The 22,749-nt window shown below is 40.3% G+C and overlaps 1 protein-coding gene across 5 annotated transcripts in view; it reads left to right on the top strand.

Moving 5' to 3' along the window:
* Positions 1-22,749, top strand: part of DENND5B (DENN domain containing 5B) — a 209,301-nt gene that overhangs the window by 154,854 nt on the left and 31,698 nt on the right. For 2 of the 5 annotated variants that reach the window (XM_064377433.1, XM_012458430.3), the window contains 7 exons: positions 1,499-1,649; positions 10,548-10,641; positions 11,954-12,064; positions 17,246-17,377; positions 18,959-19,111; positions 19,999-20,077; positions 22,284-22,365. In XM_064377433.1, coding sequence (XP_064233503.1) covers positions 1,499-1,649; positions 10,548-10,641; positions 11,954-12,064; positions 17,246-17,377; positions 18,959-19,111; positions 19,999-20,077; positions 22,284-22,365 — 802 coding nt within the window. Of the gene's footprint in view, positions 1-1,498; positions 1,650-10,547; positions 10,977-11,953; positions 12,065-17,245; positions 17,378-18,958; positions 19,112-19,998; positions 20,078-22,283; positions 22,366-22,749 lie in introns of those variants that run through there. The other 3 variants (XM_064377434.1, XM_012458431.3, XM_064377435.1) reach the window with 2 other exon arrangements.

Here is a 22,749-nt window from a genome sequence, read left to right as displayed (position 1 = left end):
TCTCTACTAAAAATATAAAAATTAGCTTGGCATGGTGATGGGTGCCCATAATCCCAGCTTCTCGGGAGGCTGAGACAGAAGAATTGTTTGAACCCTGGAGGTGGAGATTGCAGTGAGCCAAGATTACGCCATTGCACTCCAGCCTGGGTAACAGAGCTAGATTCCATCTAAAAAAAAAAAAAGGAAAAGGGGCAACATAAGCTGATTCTGTAAAGTATTTACAAAGGCACTTTGTTCTTAAGTCACAAGATTAGTAGCTCCCACAGTGTGTTCTGTTTATCACGCAACTACCATTACTGCTTGTTCTCCCCTTTTAAGTAATTTCTAGGCAGAGGATCGGAGACCTAGTCTTGCTTCTAAAATATAATTTCTCTTATCAATTCACTTGATTAAGATGTTTAAGATCAAGTTTTGTTTGTTTGTTTACCTGAGAAATAGATCACTGTTTCTTGGGTCTTTGAGACATCTTCCAATATCCCTGACTCTTAGTGGTTTTAAAATAGAAATGTTGAGTAATCCTATCTTAACACTGACCTATTTTATTCTTCAAAAGGCCAGTTTCTTATCCTCTGGACATTTTCTAAATGCCTGCTTATTTGACTTCTTGCTGTATTACCCACTCAATCTAATAAACACTCCTAAATGACTCCTACTAATGAGAATGTGACTGCTGCTAAAAGTGAGGTAATAAACTTCACACAGTTCCTTGTTTTTACAGATGGAGAACCATGAATATTTAATAGGTCTTTGCACAAAGAAATAAAGTTAATAAGGCCATTGTGCTTGCTTCTTCCTTCCCTTTACCTTGTATTTCAACTCAAGGAAAACATTTTATTTGCTATCATTTTCTTTAATGTTGTACTTAGAACCTTATTTTTGTGTAAGAATATTCAATTTCTCACTTAAGGGACTGTTTCAATACAAAATTGTATGTTTTTCAATCTCACGGCCCTGATTTTGACAAAGGCAGAAAAATACCATGAAAATTAATCATCCAATATTTAGTTGAAGTTAACCTTTTTATATTTATATTATACTAATTTCTGAAGAGCCTTTGAAAATATTTATTTCGAGGCCGGGCACAGTGGCTCTTGCCTATAATCCCAGCACTTTGGGAGGCTGTAGAGTATGGATCACCTGAGGTCAGGAGTTCGAGACGAGCCTGACCAACTTGATGAAACCTTATCTCTACTAAAAATACAAAATTGGCCGGACCTGGTGGTGCATGCCTGCAATCCCAGCTACATGGGAGGCTGAGGCAGGAGAATCACTTGAACCTGGGAGGCAGAAGTTGCAGTAAGCTGAGATTGTGCCATTGCACTCCAGCTTGGGCAACAAGAGCAAAACTCTATCTCAACACACACACACACACACACACACACACAATTTCAGAATGTCAGAGTGATTGGGTTCTCTGTAGGTGCATGAGTGGAAGAAGCATTATTTTCGAAGGGCTAGCAATGAAATGTCTCTAATTTATTATAAATTTGATTTGTAGCCCAGTCAATTGAGCAGAGACTGATGAAAATGGATCACACTGCAATCCACCCACATCTACTTGATATGAAAATTGGTCAAGGCAAATATGAGCAGGGGTTCTTTCCAAAGTTACAGTCCGATGTCTTGGCAACAGGACCAACCAATAACAAGTAAGCATGTTCTTCACTTGAGTAGTTGGTTGAAGGAATGAATGAAGGGTGGGATGTTCTGCAACTCAAATGGACAATGCTTAACTATTAAACATCTACCTAATTAATTTTTTCAAAACCACATTAATGCATTTGAATTATGGACTGACATTTCTGTGAGTACTTGACCTTTAAATTCATCATTTAAAAAAAAATCCAGGCCGGGCGCGGTGGCTCAAGCCTGTAATCCCAGCACTTTGGGAGGCCGAGGCGGGTGGATCACGAGGTCAAGAGATCGAGACCATCCTGGTCAACATGGTGAAACCCCGTCTCTACTAATACAAAAAATTAGCTGGGCACGGTGGCGCGTGCCTGTAATCCCAGCTACTCAGGAGGCTGAGGCAGGAGAATTGCCTGAACCCAGGAGGCGGAGGTTGCGGTGAGCCGAGATCGCGCCATTGCACTCCAGCCTGGGTAACGAGCGAAACTCCGTCTCAAAAAAAAAAAAAAAAAAAAAAAAAATCCAAAGACTAGATTTTTTTTTTCTTTTTCAAGCAAAGTACACTTGGAAAAACCACACTTTAAATGGCAATTTAAATATAATGCTAATACTATCTAATGGAATTTAGAAAAGTTAGACCTTTATCATCTGTATTAGTTTCCTAGGGCTGCTGTAACAAAGAACCATAAACTCAGTTGCTTAAAACAACAGAAATTATTCCTCCACAATTCTGGGAGCTAAAAATTTGAAATCAAGGAATTGGCATGACCATGCTGCCTTCGAGGCTTCTAGAGAATGATCCTTCCTTGCCGTTTCCAGCTTTAGGAGAACATGAGAGCTTAGCAACACCCTGTCACACTAATCTAATGAGATCTTTCCAGGTGAAAGAGCCATCAGATGTCTCACCTCTGCCTTAAACTGGGCTCTGTTAAGAGGAGTGCTTGCAGAGAAGACAGGGTAGTACTTTGGGTAGCAAGTTATCTTCTTAGGCTCCATCTTCTCTCTTGAAGAGCTAAAGAGAAAAATTTTTGAAGAGAAAATTTTAGTACCAGTATCCTTTTAAATACTTTAAAAAAAGGAGCACCAAATAGTAAAGTAAAAGAATTGTGGCAAGGTATGGTGGCTTACACTTGTAATCCCAGCACTTTGGGAGGCTGAGGCAGACAGATCGCTTGAGCCCAAGAGTTGAAGACCAGCCTGGCCAATGTGGCCAAACCCCATCTCTACAAAAAAAATACAAAAGTTATCTGGGCATGGTGGTGTGCACCATAGTCCCAGCTACTCAGGAGACTGAGGTGGGAGGATCACTTGAGCCCCGGGAGGTTGAGGCTACAGTGAGCCATGATTGCACTATTGCATTTCAGACTGGGAGACAGAGTGATGCCCTGTCTCAAAAATAAAAATACTATTAAAAAGAATTGTAGATTAAAAACAACAACTTCATTTGGAGCTGGGTGTGGTGGCACATGCCTGTATCCCTAGCTACTCAGGAGGCTGAGATGGGAGGATCACTTGAGCCCAGGAGTTGGAGGTTACGGTGACCTATGATCACCACTGTTCTCTAGCCTGGGCAACAAAGCCAGACCCTGTCTCAAAAAAAACCTTGGGTCAGGCACAGTGGTTCATGCCTGTAATCCCAGCACTTTAGGAATACGAGGCAGAAGGATCACTTGAGCCCAGGAGCTTGAGACCAGCCTGGGCAACATAGGAAGACCTTGTCTCTACAAAAAAAAAAAAAGCATATTTTTTTGAGACAAGGTCTCTGTTGCCCAGGCTAGAGTGCTGTGGCCCAATCTGGTTCACTACAGCCTTGACCTCCCCAGGCTCAGGTGATCCTCCCGCCTCAACCTCCCAATAGCTGGAACTAAAGGCACATGCCACTATGCCTAGCTAATTTTTTGTTTTTTTGTAGAGACAGGATTTTGCCTTGTTGCCCACGCTGGTCTCAAACTTCGAGGTTCAAGGCACCTGACGTCCTTGGCCTCCCAAAGCGCTGAGATTACAGGCATGCGCCACCAAGCCAAGCCCCTACAAAATTTTTTTTTTAAATTAGGCCAAGCGTGGTGGCTTATGCCTATAATCCCAGAGCCTTGGGAGGCCTAAGTGAGGGGATCACTTGAGGCCAGGAGTTTAAGACCAGCCTGGCCTACATGGCGAAACCCCGTCTCTACTAAAAATACAAAAATTATCTGGGTGTGGTGGTTGCATGTTTGTAATACCAGCTACTTGGGAGGCTAAGGCATGAGAATCGCTTGAGCTTGGGAGGCAGAGCCAGGCATTCTGGCATGCGACTATAGTCCCAGCTACTGGTGAGGCTCAGGTGGGAGGATAACTTGAACCTGAGAGGTATAGGCTGCAGTGAGCCATGATGTGATCGCATCACTGCACTCCAGCCTGGTCGACCTTGCGAAGACCCTCTTCCAAAACAAAAACAAAAAACCCTTCATTTGATTGACCTTTCATTTAAAAGGCTGTCTTAACTTTAATGAAGACAGTACTAGAGAATGGTTCACTAGAAATATGGAAAAATTACATATTCAGAATGAAGTTTTCTCCTCTTAAGAGAAAATGCAAATCTTTATACTAAAGTCTTGGGAAGGAAAGTTGTTTAAGAGGATTTGATATGTTGCTTACAAGACAGAAATGAATAACTAATGACTGACATTTTTATTGTACTTACCTTAGTTTGCAGGGTTTCACCCTCCAGTGAAGGGCTGGTCATGCTTTTATAAACACTGAACTTAAAAAATGTGCTAAGAAGCCAGGTGTGGTGGCACTCCCTAGTACTAGCTACTGGGAGGCTGAGGAGGAAGTATTCCTTAAGACCAGGAGTTAGAGTCCGCGATGTACAATGATTGTGCCTGTGAATAACCTCCAGCAGAGGCAACATAGAGAGACCTCATCTTTATTAAAAAAAAAGAAAATAAAAGGAAAGAAAAAAATGTCTTAATAGATATTGATGGTTGTGAGGGTTCAAACTTTCCAGATTATGGTACTAGATACAATATTCTGTTTTTCAGTAGTAGATGAGAATTAAGATAATTTTCCATCAGAACAGATTAGCCATCAGTTTATTTTTCATTTTATTTGTGAAGTATCCTAATTGTTTGAATCACATTAATCTGGATAGACTTAGTTTAACAGTTTTTGTTTCCTTTTGATGGCATTAGATTGTTCATTCATTCATTTGGCAAATATTTATGGAACTCCTACTATATGTGAGGACTGTCCTAGTCACTAGGAGTTTATTAATGAACAAAGCAACAAAAATCTCTGCTTTCAAGTGCAAATAAGCAAAAAAAGGAACTTAATATGTCAAATAATATGTCAGATGATAAGAGTTATGAAGAAAAAGTGGGGAAGAAAAGTAGGGAGTATTTAGGAGGGAAGAGTTTAATTTTGATATCTTATAGCCTTATTTTCTTGCTTTTGCCTTATATATAATCCTTCCAGTTTCCCATTTCCACACTAAGCCTCGGTCATTACATTTTCAGGTAGGTTATAGTCAAGAGAAAAGATCTCAGAACTCATTGCAGGGTAAATGGATTTATAACCATGCCTGTGTAAATGGTAGATCAACTGTTAAGGAGAACTTTATATGCTGTTTACAACACAGAAGCGAATAAACAGTCTTTAGTATTTCAGCAGTCGTGGTCATCATTGGTGAAATTACGCTCAGTAAATAAAATTTAATAATGCAGAGAATGAATTAATTACTTAACAAGATCAGGAATGTATGGACTTCATAGTAATTTTCTTAAGCAGTGCTCATTTCCCTGTTTTGACAATAAAATTAAGTAGGCCATTTTGTCCCACCGAGCATATAGTAAGAGCTAGTTATATTTAAGTTTATCTTTTTCTGCCTGCCAAGAGCACAATTTTATGCCATTTATATTTTTGCACCTTCCTTTCATTTATTATATAAATTCATTAGTTAGTATTTATATTGTTTCATGTTTTTACTAGTTATTTGGACCACCTTGCCCATTAACCCTAATTTTTAAAATCCCTGAGCAAACTTTTGTGTTATACTAACCTTTTTTGCTACAGGCCTATTTTCAAGGCCTCCATATCCACCTAGGTCCTTGTACATTTTGTTTGTTATTTATATTCTATGCTTCCCCTTTAAAGTTCTTCAGCTTGCGTTTATATTCTGTTTCACATCTTAATGTGATTTTTATGGATCATTGTTTTCAGTCACCCCAGATTCTTTGTGTATCCTTTTTACAATGTTACATTGATCTTTTGCTTTGGAGACATTTCCAAGGATTCCACTTTAAAGACCTGTAACTAGATCTTTGCACATTTTTCCCTGATATAAACCTATTCCTTTTCTTAAGAATTTATTTTAAAAGGGGCTACCTTCCTTGATACCACTGTATAATCATCGTCCAGTGTTCCTCTAAATAGTTGACTGAAATAAGATTTTTCAAAAGCTTGATAGAAAGGCATATATAAACTTTTTTTTCTTTTTCTTTTTTTAGAGACAGGGTCCCATTCTGTTGCCCAGGCTGGAGTGCAGTGGTGCGATCACAGTTCACTGCATCCTCAACCTCTCAGCTACAAGTGATCCTCCTGCCTCAGCCTCCCAAGTAGCTGGGACCACAGGCACATGCCACCATGCTCAGCTAACTTTCTTTGTTTTGTAGAGACAGGATCTCCCAATGTTACCCAGGGTAGTCTTGAACTCCTGGACTCAGTGATCCTCCTGCCACAGCCTCCTAGTGTGCTGGGATTATTTGAGCCACATGCCCAGCTGTAAAATATTTTTAAAGCAACAAAAGAAGCTGTATTCTCATGTTAAGCTTTTTCCAAATTGGATTCTTTATTAATAAAAATAATAAATTGTTTTCAGTAATGTAATATGACTTTTTCTGAGTGGCAAAAGTGGTAATTTAAAAAATTATATCTAGCTCCGTGCTGTCCAGGATGCACTCAAGAGTATATTCAGCTGGGCATGGTGGCTCACACTTGTAATCCTAGCATTTTGGGAGGCTGAGGGCAGTGGATCATTTTAGGCCAGGAGTTTGAGACCAGCCTGGCCAACATGGTGAAGCCCTGTCTCTACTAAAAATGCAGAAATTAGTTTGGCGTGGTGGTGCAAACCTGTAATCCCAGTTCCTCGGGAGGCTGAGGCATGAAAATCGCTTGGACCAAGGAGACAGAGGTTGCAGCCACTCTACTCCAGCCTGGGTGACAAAGTGATACTCCGTCTCCAAAAAAAAATTCTTAGGATAGTGCAATGAATACAGTTCATGAGGATGATAGGTAAGAGCTGAGAAAAATTTAAAAATAGGTTGATACAGTGTTTGCTCTTTAAAAATCTGGAATATTGGCTGGGCAGGGTGGCTCACACCTGTAATCCCAGCACTTTGGGAGGTTGAGCGGGTGGATCACGAGGTCAGGAGTTTAAGACCAGCCTGGCCAAGATGGTGAAACTCCATCACTACTGAAAATACAAAAATTAGCCAGGCACTGTGGCAGGAGCCTGTAATCCCAGCTACTCAGGAGGCTAAGGCAGGAGAATCACTTGAACCTGGGCAGCAAAGGTTGCAGTCAGCCGAGATTGTGCCCCTGCACTCTAGCCTGGATGACAGAGTGAGACCCTGTCTCAGAAATAATTTGGAATGTTAGAAAGTGCTGGGGTTAATTTTTAATCACTCAGAATGCCATCACCATGGAATGTTAAAATGTGATATTATGCTCTTACTTAGCAAGGATGGGGGAGCAGGAGAACAGGAGTGCACACACCTTATTTTTGAAACAAAATTAGAATATTGTTTATAGAATGTTATACCTTTTTTCGTTACTGTATTATGAGTACTCTCATATCTTATTTATTTTTAGAAATTTGAATTTTTTAGTGACTACATGAGATTTCATTGTATAGTACCCTCTACTCTTGATCATTTAGGTTGTTTTGAGTATATTACTTGATTCTACTGCTAATTGAAAAATCTCACAAAAAAAAAAAAAAGCCAAAATAACGAACAAAAACACACACACACACACACACAAAAAAAAAAAAATCTGGGGCCTGGCGTGGTGCCTCATTCCCGTAATCCCAGCTACTTGGGAGGCTGAGACAGGAGAATCACTTGAACCAGAAGGTGAAGGTTGCAGAGAGCCGAGATTGCGCCATTGCACTCCATCCTGGATGACAAGAGTGAAACCCCATCTCAAAAAAAAAAAAAAAAGAAAGGTCTGCAATTAACTTAAAGGCTTTTGGGAAAAATTATATACTAAACATGCATATAGACTAAAAGATACATCCTGATTCCAAGAACATTTAAAAGCTAAAATGTGAGTCTTAGGATAAAGGAAATACAGTTTGTTATTACATATATATATATGTATATATGCTGTGATGAATATCTGTAAACCTACATGTTAGACTGCATCTCTGTTTACTTAATTGTAGTTATAGAAGGGGCAGGTGATACAGTAGACTTTGCCGGTAAGATGACTGACAGACAAGATACTGGCCCTTCTACAGGAGATTTTATAGAAAATGGAGATGAGTATAAAATTCTGTGATAGATACTATAATTGAGGTGTACAGAACAGGTAGCTAACTTAGATTTGGAAGAGTCATGGAACACTCTGGAAAAAGTGCCCTCTAATCTATTTGAAAGGTGAATGAAAGTTGGGAGAAAACTTCATGGACAAAGGCTCAGAGGTGAGAGAGCTTATCCCATTGGAAACACTGAGGTTGAAAATTGCAGGGGCTTTAAAGTAGAGTGATCAGTAGTACTAAATATAGAAGAGGGTTTGAGTAAGCTAAGGATTGAATAATAGCCATTGGACTTGGCAGTTAGGGGTTTCAGTGGCTTCATCAAGAGAATTTTTAGGGCTGGGCAGAGTGATGTAATCCCAACACTTTGGGAGACCAAGGCGAGCAGATCACCTGAGGTGAGGAGTTTGAGACCAGTCTGGCCAACATAGTGAAACCCTGTCTCTACTAAAAAGCACAAGGGGTCTTAAGTGAGAGTCAAGGCACGGAAGAGCTAATGTAATGGAGAGGGGGTCAGTGCCTAAGATGGTGGAGTTCAGGATTTCTGAGGTAGAGGAGTTCTGGATGACTACTTGATTTAGTGTGATGTCCTGGTTGCAGATAAAGTGGACTGGAGGTTAAGTTGCATTTTGGACGACACCAGAATTTTAAGACTAAGTTATCTATATAGTCTTTGTACTTCCCATAGCAGAGAAGAAAACTGAGCCAGGTTCCAAATTCTTCACTGAATAAAGATGATAGAAAGGAGTGATTAAAGATGATAATCACTGGCTGGTTGAGTTGTATACACTAAGCTGGAACCTGTAGGTAGCTAGGCTGGCCACAAAAGGACCTTTGAATAAGGGAAACATTATATATTTTTAAGCCCACCATATCACCTAGGGCAGGTCTGGGTCTAGGGCATATGAGTTGAATCATTATTAACTAAAAACAAAGGTATTTGAGCTGGAAGGCAACTTACATCTTTGACCATACCACCTTGAATGCACCTGGTCTCATCTGAAAGGCAGTTTCAATACCAGCAGTTCAGTAGCAGAGAAGATTATCATAGAACTAGCACTGATTTTATTAATCATTTAGAAACAATGGAGCTTACTATACTAGAACATAATATTAGGGGAAAAGTGATATAAGATCAGAGGGAACAAAACAGAAGTCTGTTTATATTTTGAGTTTTATAGGCCATGGAAAAGAGCTCAGATTTTAAACTCATTTGTCCTGCATGTTTTGATACTGAGCTTATATTATAAATATTTTATAAAACAACTGATAAACATAAGCTGTCACTTCACAGAAGCACAACCATGAAATTTTAGAGCAAAGGAATCACAGTGGTCTTTGAGTGCAACCCTTAGACTTTACAGATGAGGATTCACCCTTGTGAGTTTGAATCTTTTTATTTTTCTTGAAATGAGATATCAGTGTTATCCAGGCTGGAATTCAGGGGTCATGGCACACTGCAGCCCCAAACTCCTGGGCTCAAATTATCTTCCCACTTCAGCCTCCCAGGTAGCTAAGGAGGCTACTTTTTAAGTTTTTTTTGTAGAGACAGAGTCTTACTATGTTGCCTAGGCTGGTCTCAAACTCCTGGCCTCAAGTGATCAGGCCACAGTACCAGGATTACAGGTGTAATCATTGCACCCAGCCAAGTTTGATAGAAATCTTTCCTTGAAAAGTTGGAAACTTGACACTAGAATTAAGTAATTCTATATTAAGGATTTTGAGAATATTCTCCTTTGTATTAAAAAATATTCATAGTATTTACTTTGAGCAAGTTAAGGCATTCCTATTATGTATCTTAATATAATCAAGGACTAACTTGGTTAATATTTTACTTGTTGTGTATATAAGTATTGATACTGTGCCTTTTTTTACATCTTTTTTTGAAACGGAGTCTTGATCTGTCACCAGGCTAGAGTACAGTGGTGCAGTCTCAGCTCACTGCAGCCTCCGGCTCCAGGGTTCAAGTGATTCTCCTGCCTCAGCCTCCTGAGTAGCTGGGACTACAGGTGTGCACCACCATGCCCAGCTAATTTTTTGTATTTTTTGTAGAGACAGGGTTTCACCATGTTGGCTAGGATGGTCTCTATCTCTTGACCTGCTACCCGCCTCGGCCTTCCAAAGTGCTGGGATTGCAGGCATGAGCTACCACACCTGGCCTGACCTCGTTTTTCAAAAGTACTGATTGTGGTGATGACAGCACATATCTGGAAAGATACTAAAAACCATTGGGTTGTATGCTTTAAATGAGTGCACAGTATGGTATTTTAATTATATCTTAACAGAGCTGCTATTTTTTAAAGAATTGATTTTAAAATGTGTATGTCAGCCTTTTGTGTTGAATGGTTAATTATTTCTATTTTAAAGATAAGGAACACATTTTTAAATAATTTGGTTGTTTCAGTCGCTGGGTAAATCGGAGTGCCACTGCACAGCGCAGGAAAGAACGCCTTCGCCAGCATTCTGAGCATGTTGGGCTGGACAACGACTTGAGGGAGGTATGTGGTCTGCCTTCCTAGGGTGCCTTAAAGAAAGCACCATGAACTAGGCTTATTCCTTCCAGCAGATGTCATTGTGTAGATTCTTAATATTCTTTTAAAAAAACTGTTTACTTATAGTTTAAAATATGAATCCTTTTGTACAGACGTATAGCAGAAACACCCTTTTTTCCATTTTTGTAATTTTTTTTTTGAGATTGGATCTCACTCTGTTGCCAGGCTGCAGTGCAGTGGTGCAATCCGGGCTCACTGCAACCTCCGGCTCTCGGGTTCAAGTGATTTTCCAGCCTCAGCCTCCCTAGTAGCTGGGATTACAGGCCCCCACCACCACACCCAGCTAATTTTTGTGTTTTCAGTAGAGACAGGATTTCACCATGTTGGCCAGGATGGTCTTGATCTCTTGACCTTGTGGTCTGCCTGCCTTGGCTTCTCAAAGTGCTGGGATTACAGGTGCGAGCCACCACGCCTGGCCCATTTTTGTAATTTCAAGACATCTAAAATAAAGCTCTAAAACAAGTCTCTGTGTATTACATCAAGTAAAGATCAAGTTTAGGATAAATTTTTACTTACTATGTCTCCTATAGGGAGAAAAATTGTCTACTGGAGAAGTGTAGACATTTGTAAGTTTCAAGCATAATTTAATTATAATAAGTAATGTGATGTACTTGCCTATGCTTTGTTCTCTGCTTGCTGGCACCATTTTTTTTCTTGAATATCTAAATCTACTTTGTATTTTTGAAAGTGTTTTGAAATTATTTTTAGATCCTTATACTTATACTCTTTGTAAATAAAACCATAATTATACAGTTGAATAATTACAAGTAAGTTTTGATTTTTTTTTCTTTTTGAAATCTGCCACAATTAAAATACATATATATATATTTCTCGTGTTTTGCTATGTTGCCCAGGCTGGTCTCGAGCTCCTGGGCTCAAGTGATGCTCCTGCTTCAGCCTCCCAAAATATTGGGATTATGGATGTGAGCTACCACACCCAGCCTATTTCTTATGATCAAAAGAAAAATGTAGTCAGAAGACATGTTAATTGTTTTCTAGAATCAAATTTATAGAAATAAAGCAGAAAACATCCCAAACATCTGTTGTTTTTGTGTTCATACACGTATAATTTTAAACATTTTATTAAGAACTGAAGCATCATCTGTGTAGTCTTGTTTTTATTTTTTGCTACTGTATTTTCTTCTCCCCCCTCTCTTTTGCTGTGATTTTATCATATGCATGCTTGTTCTGCTTGTCTCTTTCTCCCTTTCCTTTTCTTTTTTGCTTTTCTGTCATTGGCACTTCTCCATCCTCTTAGCCTTCCGGGGAACTTTTGGTCTGTCAGAACTCCATGGCATTCTGGGAGTGGGATCAGGGTCCACCTCCTCCTGCACGACTTCCTAAAAAATCCTTCTCTGAGTGCTGCCTGGTATGTTCTTTGCCTCAAAGTACTTTACCAGATGTTCCCCCAATCTTGTCTTTGGTGTTACTTGAATGTTACACATGTGTGAGTGCATATAGCTCTAGAATGCCTCACATGACCTTGTGATGTGAACTCACACTCCCCATTTTGCTTCCTGCTTCCTGTTGTGTTTAGTCCCTTTCTGTGTTTCTGTGTGCTAATATAAGTAATTCTATGCTGCTGACATGTAAAACTAATCATTCGGATCTCTAATCAGTGGGATTTTTTTTGGTGCCGGATAGCAAATTGCTTTACTTCAAAAGGGAAAATATATTAAATATACAAACTCCCCTTTATTTAAGTGTTTTCTAGAAGTACAGATGTGATTCAACTTCAAATAGCCTTTCTTTTGCTGGACTTCTTATCTCCACAGAATTTTAACTTCCCCTTCCTGGTGTGTATTTTATGTGGTCAGAAAATTCAGTCATCAACATAGAATCTCAGTGCCAAGAGGAATCTTTAAGGTCATCTCGTCCAATTTGACATGATTAATTGAAGTCCAAGAGATTTGCCCAGAGTTAAAAACACACAAAGACAGAGCTGGGCCTATAGCCCAGGAATCGTAACTTCTAGGCCAATATTCTTTCCATTTACCTTGCATGCCAGCTTGCATTAACCGCATTTCACTTGAGGCCACTTGAGGCCACAAGTAACTTAGAAATCTTGCTTGTATTTTCCCCCCATATTAGCTTAAATCTACTTCATTTTACAACAGTGTTCTCTTCACAAGTTGAACACCAGGTAAAGGGCTAGGGTGTTTATTAGAAAATTCTGGGAGAGCCTGTATTAAAGAGCAGTTAGTTTGGTGTTTATTGAGTAATAGGATAGATGTATTTTCTTTCTCTTTTTCTTTTTTTGAGACAGAGTTTTGCTCTTGTTGCCCAGGTTGGAGTGCAGTGATGCAATCTTGGCTCATCGCAACCTCTACCTCCCTGGTCCAAGCGATACTCCTGCCTCAGCCTCCGGAGTAGCTAGGATTACAGGCATGCACCACCCTGCCCAGCTAATTTTGTGTTTTTAGTAGAGACGAGATTTCTCCATGTTGGTCGGGCTGATCTCGAACTCCCAACCTCAGGTGATTTGCCCACATCGGCCTCCCAAAGTGCTGGGATTACAGGCGTGAGCCACCTTGCCTGGCCAAATAATAGGAAATATTTTCATAGGTAGTTCCTAGTAGTTTGTTGTGTTTGTCTTCAGCGGAAATAAAGAACACAGTAGTAATCGCAGAAGAAATCTGGGGTTACTTCTAGACTTTATTATAAAAGCATTTCTTCTGAAAGGTGTCTCTTGTATATTTTTCATCTTGAAATATATTTTTTCCTCCAGATGATTTTTTTTTTTTGAGACGGAGTTTCGCTCTTGTCACCCAGGCTGGAGTGCAATGGCACGATCTCGGCTCACCACAACCTCCGCCTCCTGGGTTCAAGCAATTCTTCTGCCTCAGCCTCCCGAGTAGCTGGGACTACAGGCGTGCGCCACCATGCCCAGCTAATTTTTGTATTTTTAGTAGAGACCAGGTTTCACCACGTTGACCAGGATGGTCTCGATCTCTTGACCTCGTGATCCACCTGCCTCAGCCTCCCAAAGTGCTGGGATTATAGGCGTGAGCCACTGCGCCCGGCCTGCAGATGATATTTTTATCATCATTTGTTTATTTTAAAGACACTTGCTCTGTTTTTGCAACTTGCAGAGACAGCCTCCCTTCTTTTTGTGAAGAGAGGCCATTTGCCGCCCCTGGTATCTTTTCTGTTCATGTCCATAGAATGTTGCTAGTTCTGTGGCTCCAGCAGAGATGCTCAGAAGAAGACTTTGCACATGGCTCTGTGGAATCCGCTGTTGGCTAATAACTGTACCTGCCACATATGTGCTAGGAGCTCAGTAAATTGGTCACTCAAAAGAGAACCGCCATCTAACTTGTTTTCATTTATATAAAACAGGACATAAACTTTAAACAGGGCTTAATTTGTTTGTTTGTGTGTTGAGACAGAGTCTTGCTCTCTCCAGGCTGGAGTACAGTGGTGCGATCTCGGCGCCATCTCAGCTCACTGCAACCTCCGCCTCCTGAGTTCAAGTGATCCTCCTGCCTCAGCTTCCTGAGTAGCTGGGACTACAGGTGTGTGCCCCCCAAGCCCGGCTAATTCTTTGTGTGTATTTTTAGTAGAGACAGGGTTTCACCATGTTGGCCAGGATGGTCTCAGTCTCTTGACCTCATGATCCGCCCACCTTGGCCTCCCAAAGTGCTGGGATTACAGGCGTGAGGCACCGTGCCCAACAGACAGTCCTTAATTTTTAACCCAATAATTGACTTTTAAAAGTATTCAGGGGCCAGGCACAGTGGCTCACACTTTTATTCTCTGCACTTGGGAGTCCAAGGCAGGCAGATCACTTAAGAACAGGAGTTCGAGACCAGCCTGGCCAACATGGTGAAACCCCATCTCTACTGAAAATACAAAAATTAGTCGAGTATGGTGGCATGCGCCTGTAGTCCCAGCTACTCAGGAGGCTGAGGCAGGAGAATTGCATGAACCTGGGAGGCGGAGGCTGCAGTGATCCAAGATCATGCCATTGCACTCCAGCCTGGGCAACAGAGCAAGACTCTGTTGGAAGCAGAGGCTGCAGTGAGCCAAGATCACACCACTGAACTCCAGCCTGGGCAGCAGAGTGAGACTCTGTCTCAAAAAACCAAAAACCAAACAAAAACGGTATTCAGGCTGGGCAGTGGCTCACACCTGTAATCCCACACTTTGGGAGGCTGAGGCAGGAGGATCATTTGAGGTCGGGAGTTCGAGACCAGCCTGGCCAACATGGTGAAACCCCATCTCTACTAAGAATACAAAAATTAGCCAGGTGTTATAGCACCTGCCTGTAATCCCAGCTACTTGGGAGGCTGAGGCAGAAGAATCACTTGAACCCGGTAGGTGGAGGTTACAGTGAGCCACGATTGCACCACTGCACTCCAGCGGGGCAACAAACCGAGACTCTGTCTTAGAAAGAAAGAAAAAGCGATGGCCCACGCCTGTAATCCCGACACTTTGGTAGGCTGAGATAGGTGGATCACTTGAGGTCAGGAGTTTAAGACCAGCCTGGACAACATAGCGAAACCTCATCTCTACTAAAAATACAAAAATTAACCGGGTGTGGTGGCGGGCACGTGTAATCTCAGTTACTCTGGAGGCTGAGGCAGGAAAATTGCTTTTTTATCCGGGAGGCAGAGGTTGCAGTGAGCCAAGACCAAGGCACTGCATTTCAGCCTGGGCAACAGAGCAAGACTCTGTCTCAAGAAAAAAATAACAAAAACAAAAAACAGCTAACTAACCTTCAGACTGTTTACATAGACCTTATTACATTGGGCTTCTCTGCTGGTAATGGTCGATAGATTTTAAAAATAAAATAAACTCTGCAGACATTTAGTTCCCATACCATTTATGTGTACTTTTTCTGCGTCAAACGTTTTTAAGAGGGTCAAAGAAAGAAGGGAAAACTGAGAATTAGAGACAACTGTTAAAATGATTGGACTGGAAAAAAACATTATTTCGTTAATTTTGCCTTTTATCACAAAGGTTGGGAAGTAGCAGGTAAACTGATCAGTTGAATCCCTAATCAGTGGGATTTTTTTTTTTATTTGTACCAGACTTGACAGATTACTTTTCTTCCAAAGGAGAAATATATTACATGTACAAATTCTCTTTTTTAAAGAATGCAAAGGATTTTACACATCTTCTTTTATAATATCAAGTTCTCTGAATATAGTAAGGATAGATTTCACATATGTGCCTGTGGGAGGATGTGCTGGCTTGCAGTCTCTGTCTCCCCACTGCCTCCCCTCACCGGCCAATAAACTGCTAGTTTTACTATATAATGTAGAGCAGTTATTTTCTAAATATGGTCCTAAGACACTTGGACATTTTAGAAAATTCTGCCCTGTGATCCTGATGTAAACATAAGGTATCTGGATGAACATTTTTTTTTTTTGAGATGGAGTCTCACTCTGTTGTCTGGGCTGGAGTGCAGTGATGCTATCTCCACTCACTGCAACCTCCACCTCCCAGGTTCAAGTGATTATTCTTCATCACCCTCCCAAGTAGCTGGGACTACAGACATCCACCACCATGCCTGGCTAATTTATGTATTTTTAGTAGAGATGGGTTTTCACCTTGTTGGCCAGGCTGGTATCCAACTCCTGACCTCTGGTGATCCACCCACCTTGGCCTCTCAAAGTGCTGAGATTATAGGCATGAGCCACCTCCTAGCCTTTGGATGAACTTTTATAGGCAGCATAGAAAGAAAAGAGAGCATATATCTTGCACTAATCACATGTAGTGATTTTAATAGAAATTCACTAACTCCAAAACTCAAGAGCATTTGATTAAGTTTCTGTGATACCTTAGAGTTACCATAAACCCCAAAAGTAACACTGTAATTCCACTTTCTCTTGATTATACAACCAGATAAGTTAGGGCTTTAGCAAAAACATCACAGAAAGAGGCCTCCTTCATTTGGAGCACATCGTGCTTTTCGGAGTGATTATATAGCCTTTTTGGGAGGTAGGTGGGCGTGTTTTATGCCCATTTAACAAGCTAAGATGCACAAACATTAGTTGATATGCCTGAGTCATAAAATTAATTACAACCAGATTCTAGAGCTCCTGATTTTACTGTTGTGACTTGATTATAGAGCAAAGGGTTAGATTGGAGAGCACTTCCCAGGAGACTAGAGGTATGTTAAGTCTCTTGCTATATGGGGAAAGGAGTGGAGGAAACTAGTAATCTGAGAACCACTGGGCTCCTGCAGAACCTCGGATTTGTAATCCAGACACCGAAATTTTTTTGTCTCAACCACAATCCTGACGATCACAACCTTTTGTATTCCCAATAAAAAGACTAAACGAAATGAAATGTTATCTCACTTTGAATGAGTTTTAACCCAATGGGTTTCTGTCACTTTACTTCTCACAGGAGTTAACAGTTGTTTTGGGGTGGCATATGAGTGTCCTCTATCTTTTGGTGCACTAAAACTTTAATTGTTGTTATGCACATACACTTACGGACTTTTTTGCATTTTGTTTGTCTCTGCACTTGTTTGTATAAGGTTAAGAAGATTAGAAGAATAGCTAATGTTTATGCATTAAAAATACTCCTTAATTTTTAGAAATATATGCAAGAGGCACGAAGTTTAGGAAAAAACCTGAGGCAGCCCAAACTGTCAGACCTCTCTCCTGCAGTGATTGCACAGACCAACTGGAAATTCGTAGAAGGCTTATTAAAAGAATGTAGAATGAAGGTATGTATTATTCACTGATGCCAGACAGTGGTGCGTTCATGTTTACACCATGTGTGAGGCTAAGATGAACTGGGTTAACCCCCATTTAAGCATGGAATTTTGCTAGAAGAAAACTTGTACTGTGGCATTTACCTCATGTGCTCTTTACTTGGGCGTTGAACCTCCATGGGTTCTCTACTGCCCGCAGAATCAATGACATGAGAGCCTTGTGCCATCTTCCTCATCTTTTCAGACATTGCTGTCCTCCTCTCCAACATGAGATGTCTTAAACTGCTCGTAATTGCATCAGGAATGTTGTCATCTTATGTGAAAGACAACACTTTTGTTTCTGTGTATGTACGTGTGTATAACCTTATTTGTGTCTATACATGGTTTGTGTTCCCATAAGGAGAAAGACCTTAGCTGAGTTGTAGGTTTGTATATATTGCACAACAGTCTCCTCTCAGATATCTTTGTTTATTGGAGGTAGCAGTACAAATTGACAAAACTTAAAACATCATTTTAACTAATAATTTTATTGATTTGACAGTCATTGAGTACCTTTTCTGCATATTCAATAAATGCACTGTTTTCAGCATCAGTATATAGTGGTGAATTAAAGTTCTCACCTAAAAGAGCTAGATTCTCGTTCTTGCGTTTTATAAAAACTACTAAGACTGATGCAAATTAACTTACATGAAACTGATTTCCATTTTCTTTCCATTTTTTGGTGCATGCTCGATGAACAAAGAAAAGATAAAAAAGGAAAAGAGAAGGAAAGTCCTGGTTCATTCACAAATTAGAGTTCTCAAAAACTTTAGAGCTGCCCATTTTTATTGTGGTTTTTAACCTAAGTGCAGTCAAACTAAATGCAAGAATCTTTAGTATGCTAAGATGCTGGGGCAGTGATAGGGCAGGTTGTGGTGGCAGGATGGGGTTCCATGTTCTCATAGTACATTTTCTTTTTGTTTGTTTTTGAGACAGAGTCTCACTTTATCACCCAGCAGGCTGGAGTGCAGTGGTGTGATCTCAGCTCACTGCAACCTCCACCTCCTAGGTTCAAGGGATTCTCCTGCTTTAGCCTCCCAAGTAGCTGGGATTATAGGCACACACCACTACTGCCCGGCTACTTTTTGTATTTTTAGTAGAGATAGGGTTTCACCATGTTGGCCAGGCTGGTCTCAAACTCCTATCTCAGGTGATCCACCCGCCTCAGCCTCCTAAAGTGCTGGGATTACAGGAGTGAGCCACCGCACCCAGCCCTGACAGCACACTTTCTAGGTCTGCTGTAATTCCCCTATGTCACAGAAGTTAATAATTTGACAATTGTTGTACATAAGCATCTTTTTAACATGGGGATGCCTTATAAATATTACCTTATTTTCTCTTTAGTCACACTCCATTTCTCTGACAAAATAGTAACATATAAATTATGTTACTCCAGTTAGTTGACCACAGAGATTAAGACTTGTCATCCAAGGTGATTACAAATCTGCAAATAGAAGTATTATGAAGGGAAGCCAAGTCTCCTACTTCAGTAATTGACTTTTTGGTTTTGATTTCACTGCTGGAGTGCCTTATGACTGCACGTGATATTCTTAGACAAAACGCATGTTGGTAGAGAAGATGGGACACGAAGCGGTGGAACTTGGCCATGGAGAAGCAAACATCACTGGCCTGGAGGAGAATACCTTGATCGCCAGCCTCTGTGACCTGCTGGAGAGGATATGGAGCCATGGCTTGCAGGTCAAGCAGGTAACAGTTTATGAGGTCCTGGTGACATGGCCAGTTAAGAGCCCTGTGAAGAAATGTAACAAGAAGAAAAATATGTCATTAAAAAAAAAATAGATTATTTTGTCACAAGAGGACTAGAAAAGTGCCACAGGCATTTTAATTTCAGAAAAAGAAAATATAACCCATGAGCAGGAGGTGATTTGGGGATCTTTCCTGCTAAGCAGGAAAGGATAAAATAGCACATTCATTGCAGAGGCTGTATCCCTAGTAAGTTCCATTAAATGTTTGCTTTTGTCACTGTCCAGGAAAAAACTCTAGTAACCAGAATTAACAGTTCCTTACCATTTTAAGTTCTCTAATAATTCAGGGTGAAAAAATTCAAATGATCTCTTTGCTTTTGTCTCTCTAGTCTCCTATTGTGTGTTTTTTTTCCCTGATGTGTGCATATTTCTGCCTCCCTTTTTCTCTTTCTCCTCTCACATCGATTTTTTTCTCTCATTACCACTTCATATATCCAAACGTATTTTACATATAGATGTACACAAGTACATTCTGTTCTGCTAGAGCATTTTAATTCCATGGTTACAAATGTAGCCACTGTAGACAGCCCTAATTACATACAACTAAGTAACAACTAAGCTGACATCAGAAATCTTCTTGCCTCCCATGCTACCCCTTTGCTTAGCTGCTTCCCTTCCCCAGGCTCTTGCCAGTCTTTTCAGTGAGGCAAAGGATGACCTTTATAATACATGCAGAAGATGCTCAGAATGTTACACAGCTAGGAATGGGTGAGCTTGGGTCACCAAACTTCTAAATGGCTATTGGAATATGAATGATTTGGATGAGAAATTATTTTTTGATGAATTGTTTCTTATAAAATGAAATGTTTACACACCTTGTCCTTTCAGGGGAAGTCAGCTTTGTGGTCACATTTAATTCAATTTCAGGACAGAGAAGAGAAACAAGAGCACCTTGCAGAATCACCAGGTATGAGATCATTGATAAAGAACTGGCAGCATTGGACTATGAGAAGACGCAATACTGTACGGCCTTGTCTTGATCTCTTTCTCTCTCAAGCTAAAATTTACTCCTTTTGCTAATAATGGGATAAAGTAGAAGGAGCAGTATTACTTACTAACTGTGAGACCTTGGAAAAAATCATTTGCCCTTTCTGATCTCCTGCTTCCTCATCTATAAAATAGGGAAAATAAAATTAGCTAGGCTGAAACTGTCATGCTGATCAAGTAAGGTATCCTGTGAAAACCCCCAATGAATTGTGAACAACCCTGCAAGTATACATTACTCTCTCTAGCATTAGAATATTTTTTTTCTTAAAAGCTTTATGCCGGGTGTAGTGGGTCACACCTGTAATCCCACTACTTTGGGAGGCCAGGGCGGGCAGATCACTTGAGGTCAGGAGCTTGAGACCTGCCTGGCCAACATGGTGAAACCCCATCTCTACTAAAAATACAAAAATTAGCCAGGCATGGTGGCACATGCCTGTAGTCCCAGCTACTCGTTAGGCTTAGGCAGGATAATCAATTGAACCCCGGAGGCAGAGGTTGCAGTGAGGTGAGATGGTGCCACTACACTCCAGCCTGGGCGACAGAGCAAGACTCCATTTAAAAAAAAAAAAAAGTTTTATAAGCAGCATTAATGATTTTTCAGGGAAAAAATATGTACATATGTCTCAAAAATTTCAGGAGTCAAAGCTCTTCTTCAATTTATAGATGACATAACATGTTAGAAGTATCTTAATTTTTAGCTAATTAGAATTATGTAGGGTTTCTTAAGCTAAGTATTCTACCTGCTATGTATTTTTCACAACAACACAGGGAGCCTGCTTTTCTTTATGTAAAATAACCATTTATTTCACGAAAAGTAGAAGTAACTGTGGGAAGCTAATTGAGATAAAATGCTTTATATTGAATCAGTCATTTCGGAACCTTTTCAAAAATATGAATTACTTTGCACATTCAGAAATGTTTTGTAAAAAAGTAATTTTATTTTTTTGAGATGGAGTCTTGCTTTTGTCACCCAGGCTGGAGTATAGTGGTGCAATCTTGGCTCACTGCAACCTCTGCCTCCCGAGTTCAAGCAGTTCTCCTGCCTCAGCCTCCCAAGTTCCTGGGATTACAGGTGCTAACCACCATGCCTAGCTAATTTTTATATTTTTAGTAGAGACAGGGTTTTGCCGTGTTGGCCAGGCTGGTCTCAAACTTCTGACCTCAAGTGATCCACCTGCCTCAGCATCCCAAAGTGCTGGGATTACAGGCATGAGCCACCATGCCCAGCTAATTTTGTTTTTTTAGTAGAAACAGTGTTTCTCCATATTGGTCTGGCTGCTCTCAAACTCCTGACCTCAGGTGATCTGCCCACCTTGGCCTCCCAAAGTGCTGGAATTACAGGCATGAACCACTGTGCTGGTCTTAAAGACCCTTTTATTCATCCTTAATTCCTTTTCCCTCACTGCCTCTAGAAGGCAACACTACCCTAAATGTGATGTTTATTGTTAGAAATCTAGTGTTTAAAATGTATTTAATCAGACAGCTAGGAACATTAGTTTACTACATTGCCCTGGAGCTCCTGTAATCAGAATGTCAAGGTGCTGCTGTCCCTGGCTGTAACTATATTTATGAAGATCCAGATCAAGTTTAAAAGGATTCTCTAGTGTCCATCTCCTCTGCCACTTTTTTCTGTTAAAAAAAATAGAAATGAGGTCAGGTGCAGTGACTCATGCCTGTAATCCCAGCACTTTGGGAAGCTGAGGCGGGCAAATCACCTGAGATGAAGTGTCTGAGACCAGCCTGGCCAACATGGTGAAACCCCGTCTCTACTAAAAATTTTTAAAAATTAGCCAGGTGTGGTGGCGCACACCTGTAATCCCAGCTACTTGGGAGGCTGAGGCAGTAGAATGGCTTGAACTTGGGAGGCAGAGATTGCAGTGAGCCGAGATCGCACCACTACACTCCAGCCTGAGCAACAGAGCAAGACGCATCTCAAAAAAAAAAAAAGAAAAAAAATGCATTGGTGTATGCCCTGAAGTTTAAATTTTTAAAACTAGAAATTTTAAAATTTAAAATTTAAATGTTTTTAAAATTTGTTCTTATCAAAACAATTTCAAAGTATTTAGTATGAACTATGTATATTTTTTGTTACTTTTCTAATATGTTGCTGATATTTTTCTACATAGTTGCCCTCGGACCAGAAAGAAGAAAATCTGACTCAGGAGTTATGTTGCCAACACTCAGGGTCTCTCTTATCCAGGACATGAGGTATTTGTTATTAATACATGTGTTAGCACATGCTGATAACTTTGAAATATTTTGTGGCTTTTAACTAAATTGCTCAAATAATTATGTCTGTGTATTTTTTGCTTATGTATTATTCTGAAGGAAGCATTTTTTATGATTTTGCTTATTTTATTTTTATACCATTGTATTCTTTCCTGACATTAAATCCAAATGGAAAATGCAGCTGAGTTAAAGCATCTCTAAACTTTTTTTTTAATTTTAATTTTGAGACAGGGTCTTGCTTTGTCACCCAGGCTGGAGTTCAGTGATGCAATCACCACTCACTGCAGCTTCAATTCCTAGGGTCAAGCAATCCTTCTGCCTCAGCCTCCCAAGTAGCTGGGATTACAGGTACCTGCCATCACG

This window comes from Aotus nancymaae, unplaced genomic scaffold (genome assembly GCF_030222135.1).
Source record: "Aotus nancymaae isolate 86718 unplaced genomic scaffold, 86718_ANA_hifiasm-v0.15.2.pri h1tg000016l, whole genome shotgun sequence".
Lineage (NCBI taxonomy): Eukaryota > Metazoa > Chordata > Mammalia > Primates > Aotidae > Aotus > Aotus nancymaae.
The sequence above is the reverse complement of the archived record's forward strand: the minus strand, read 5'-3'. Positions and strand labels throughout refer to the sequence as shown.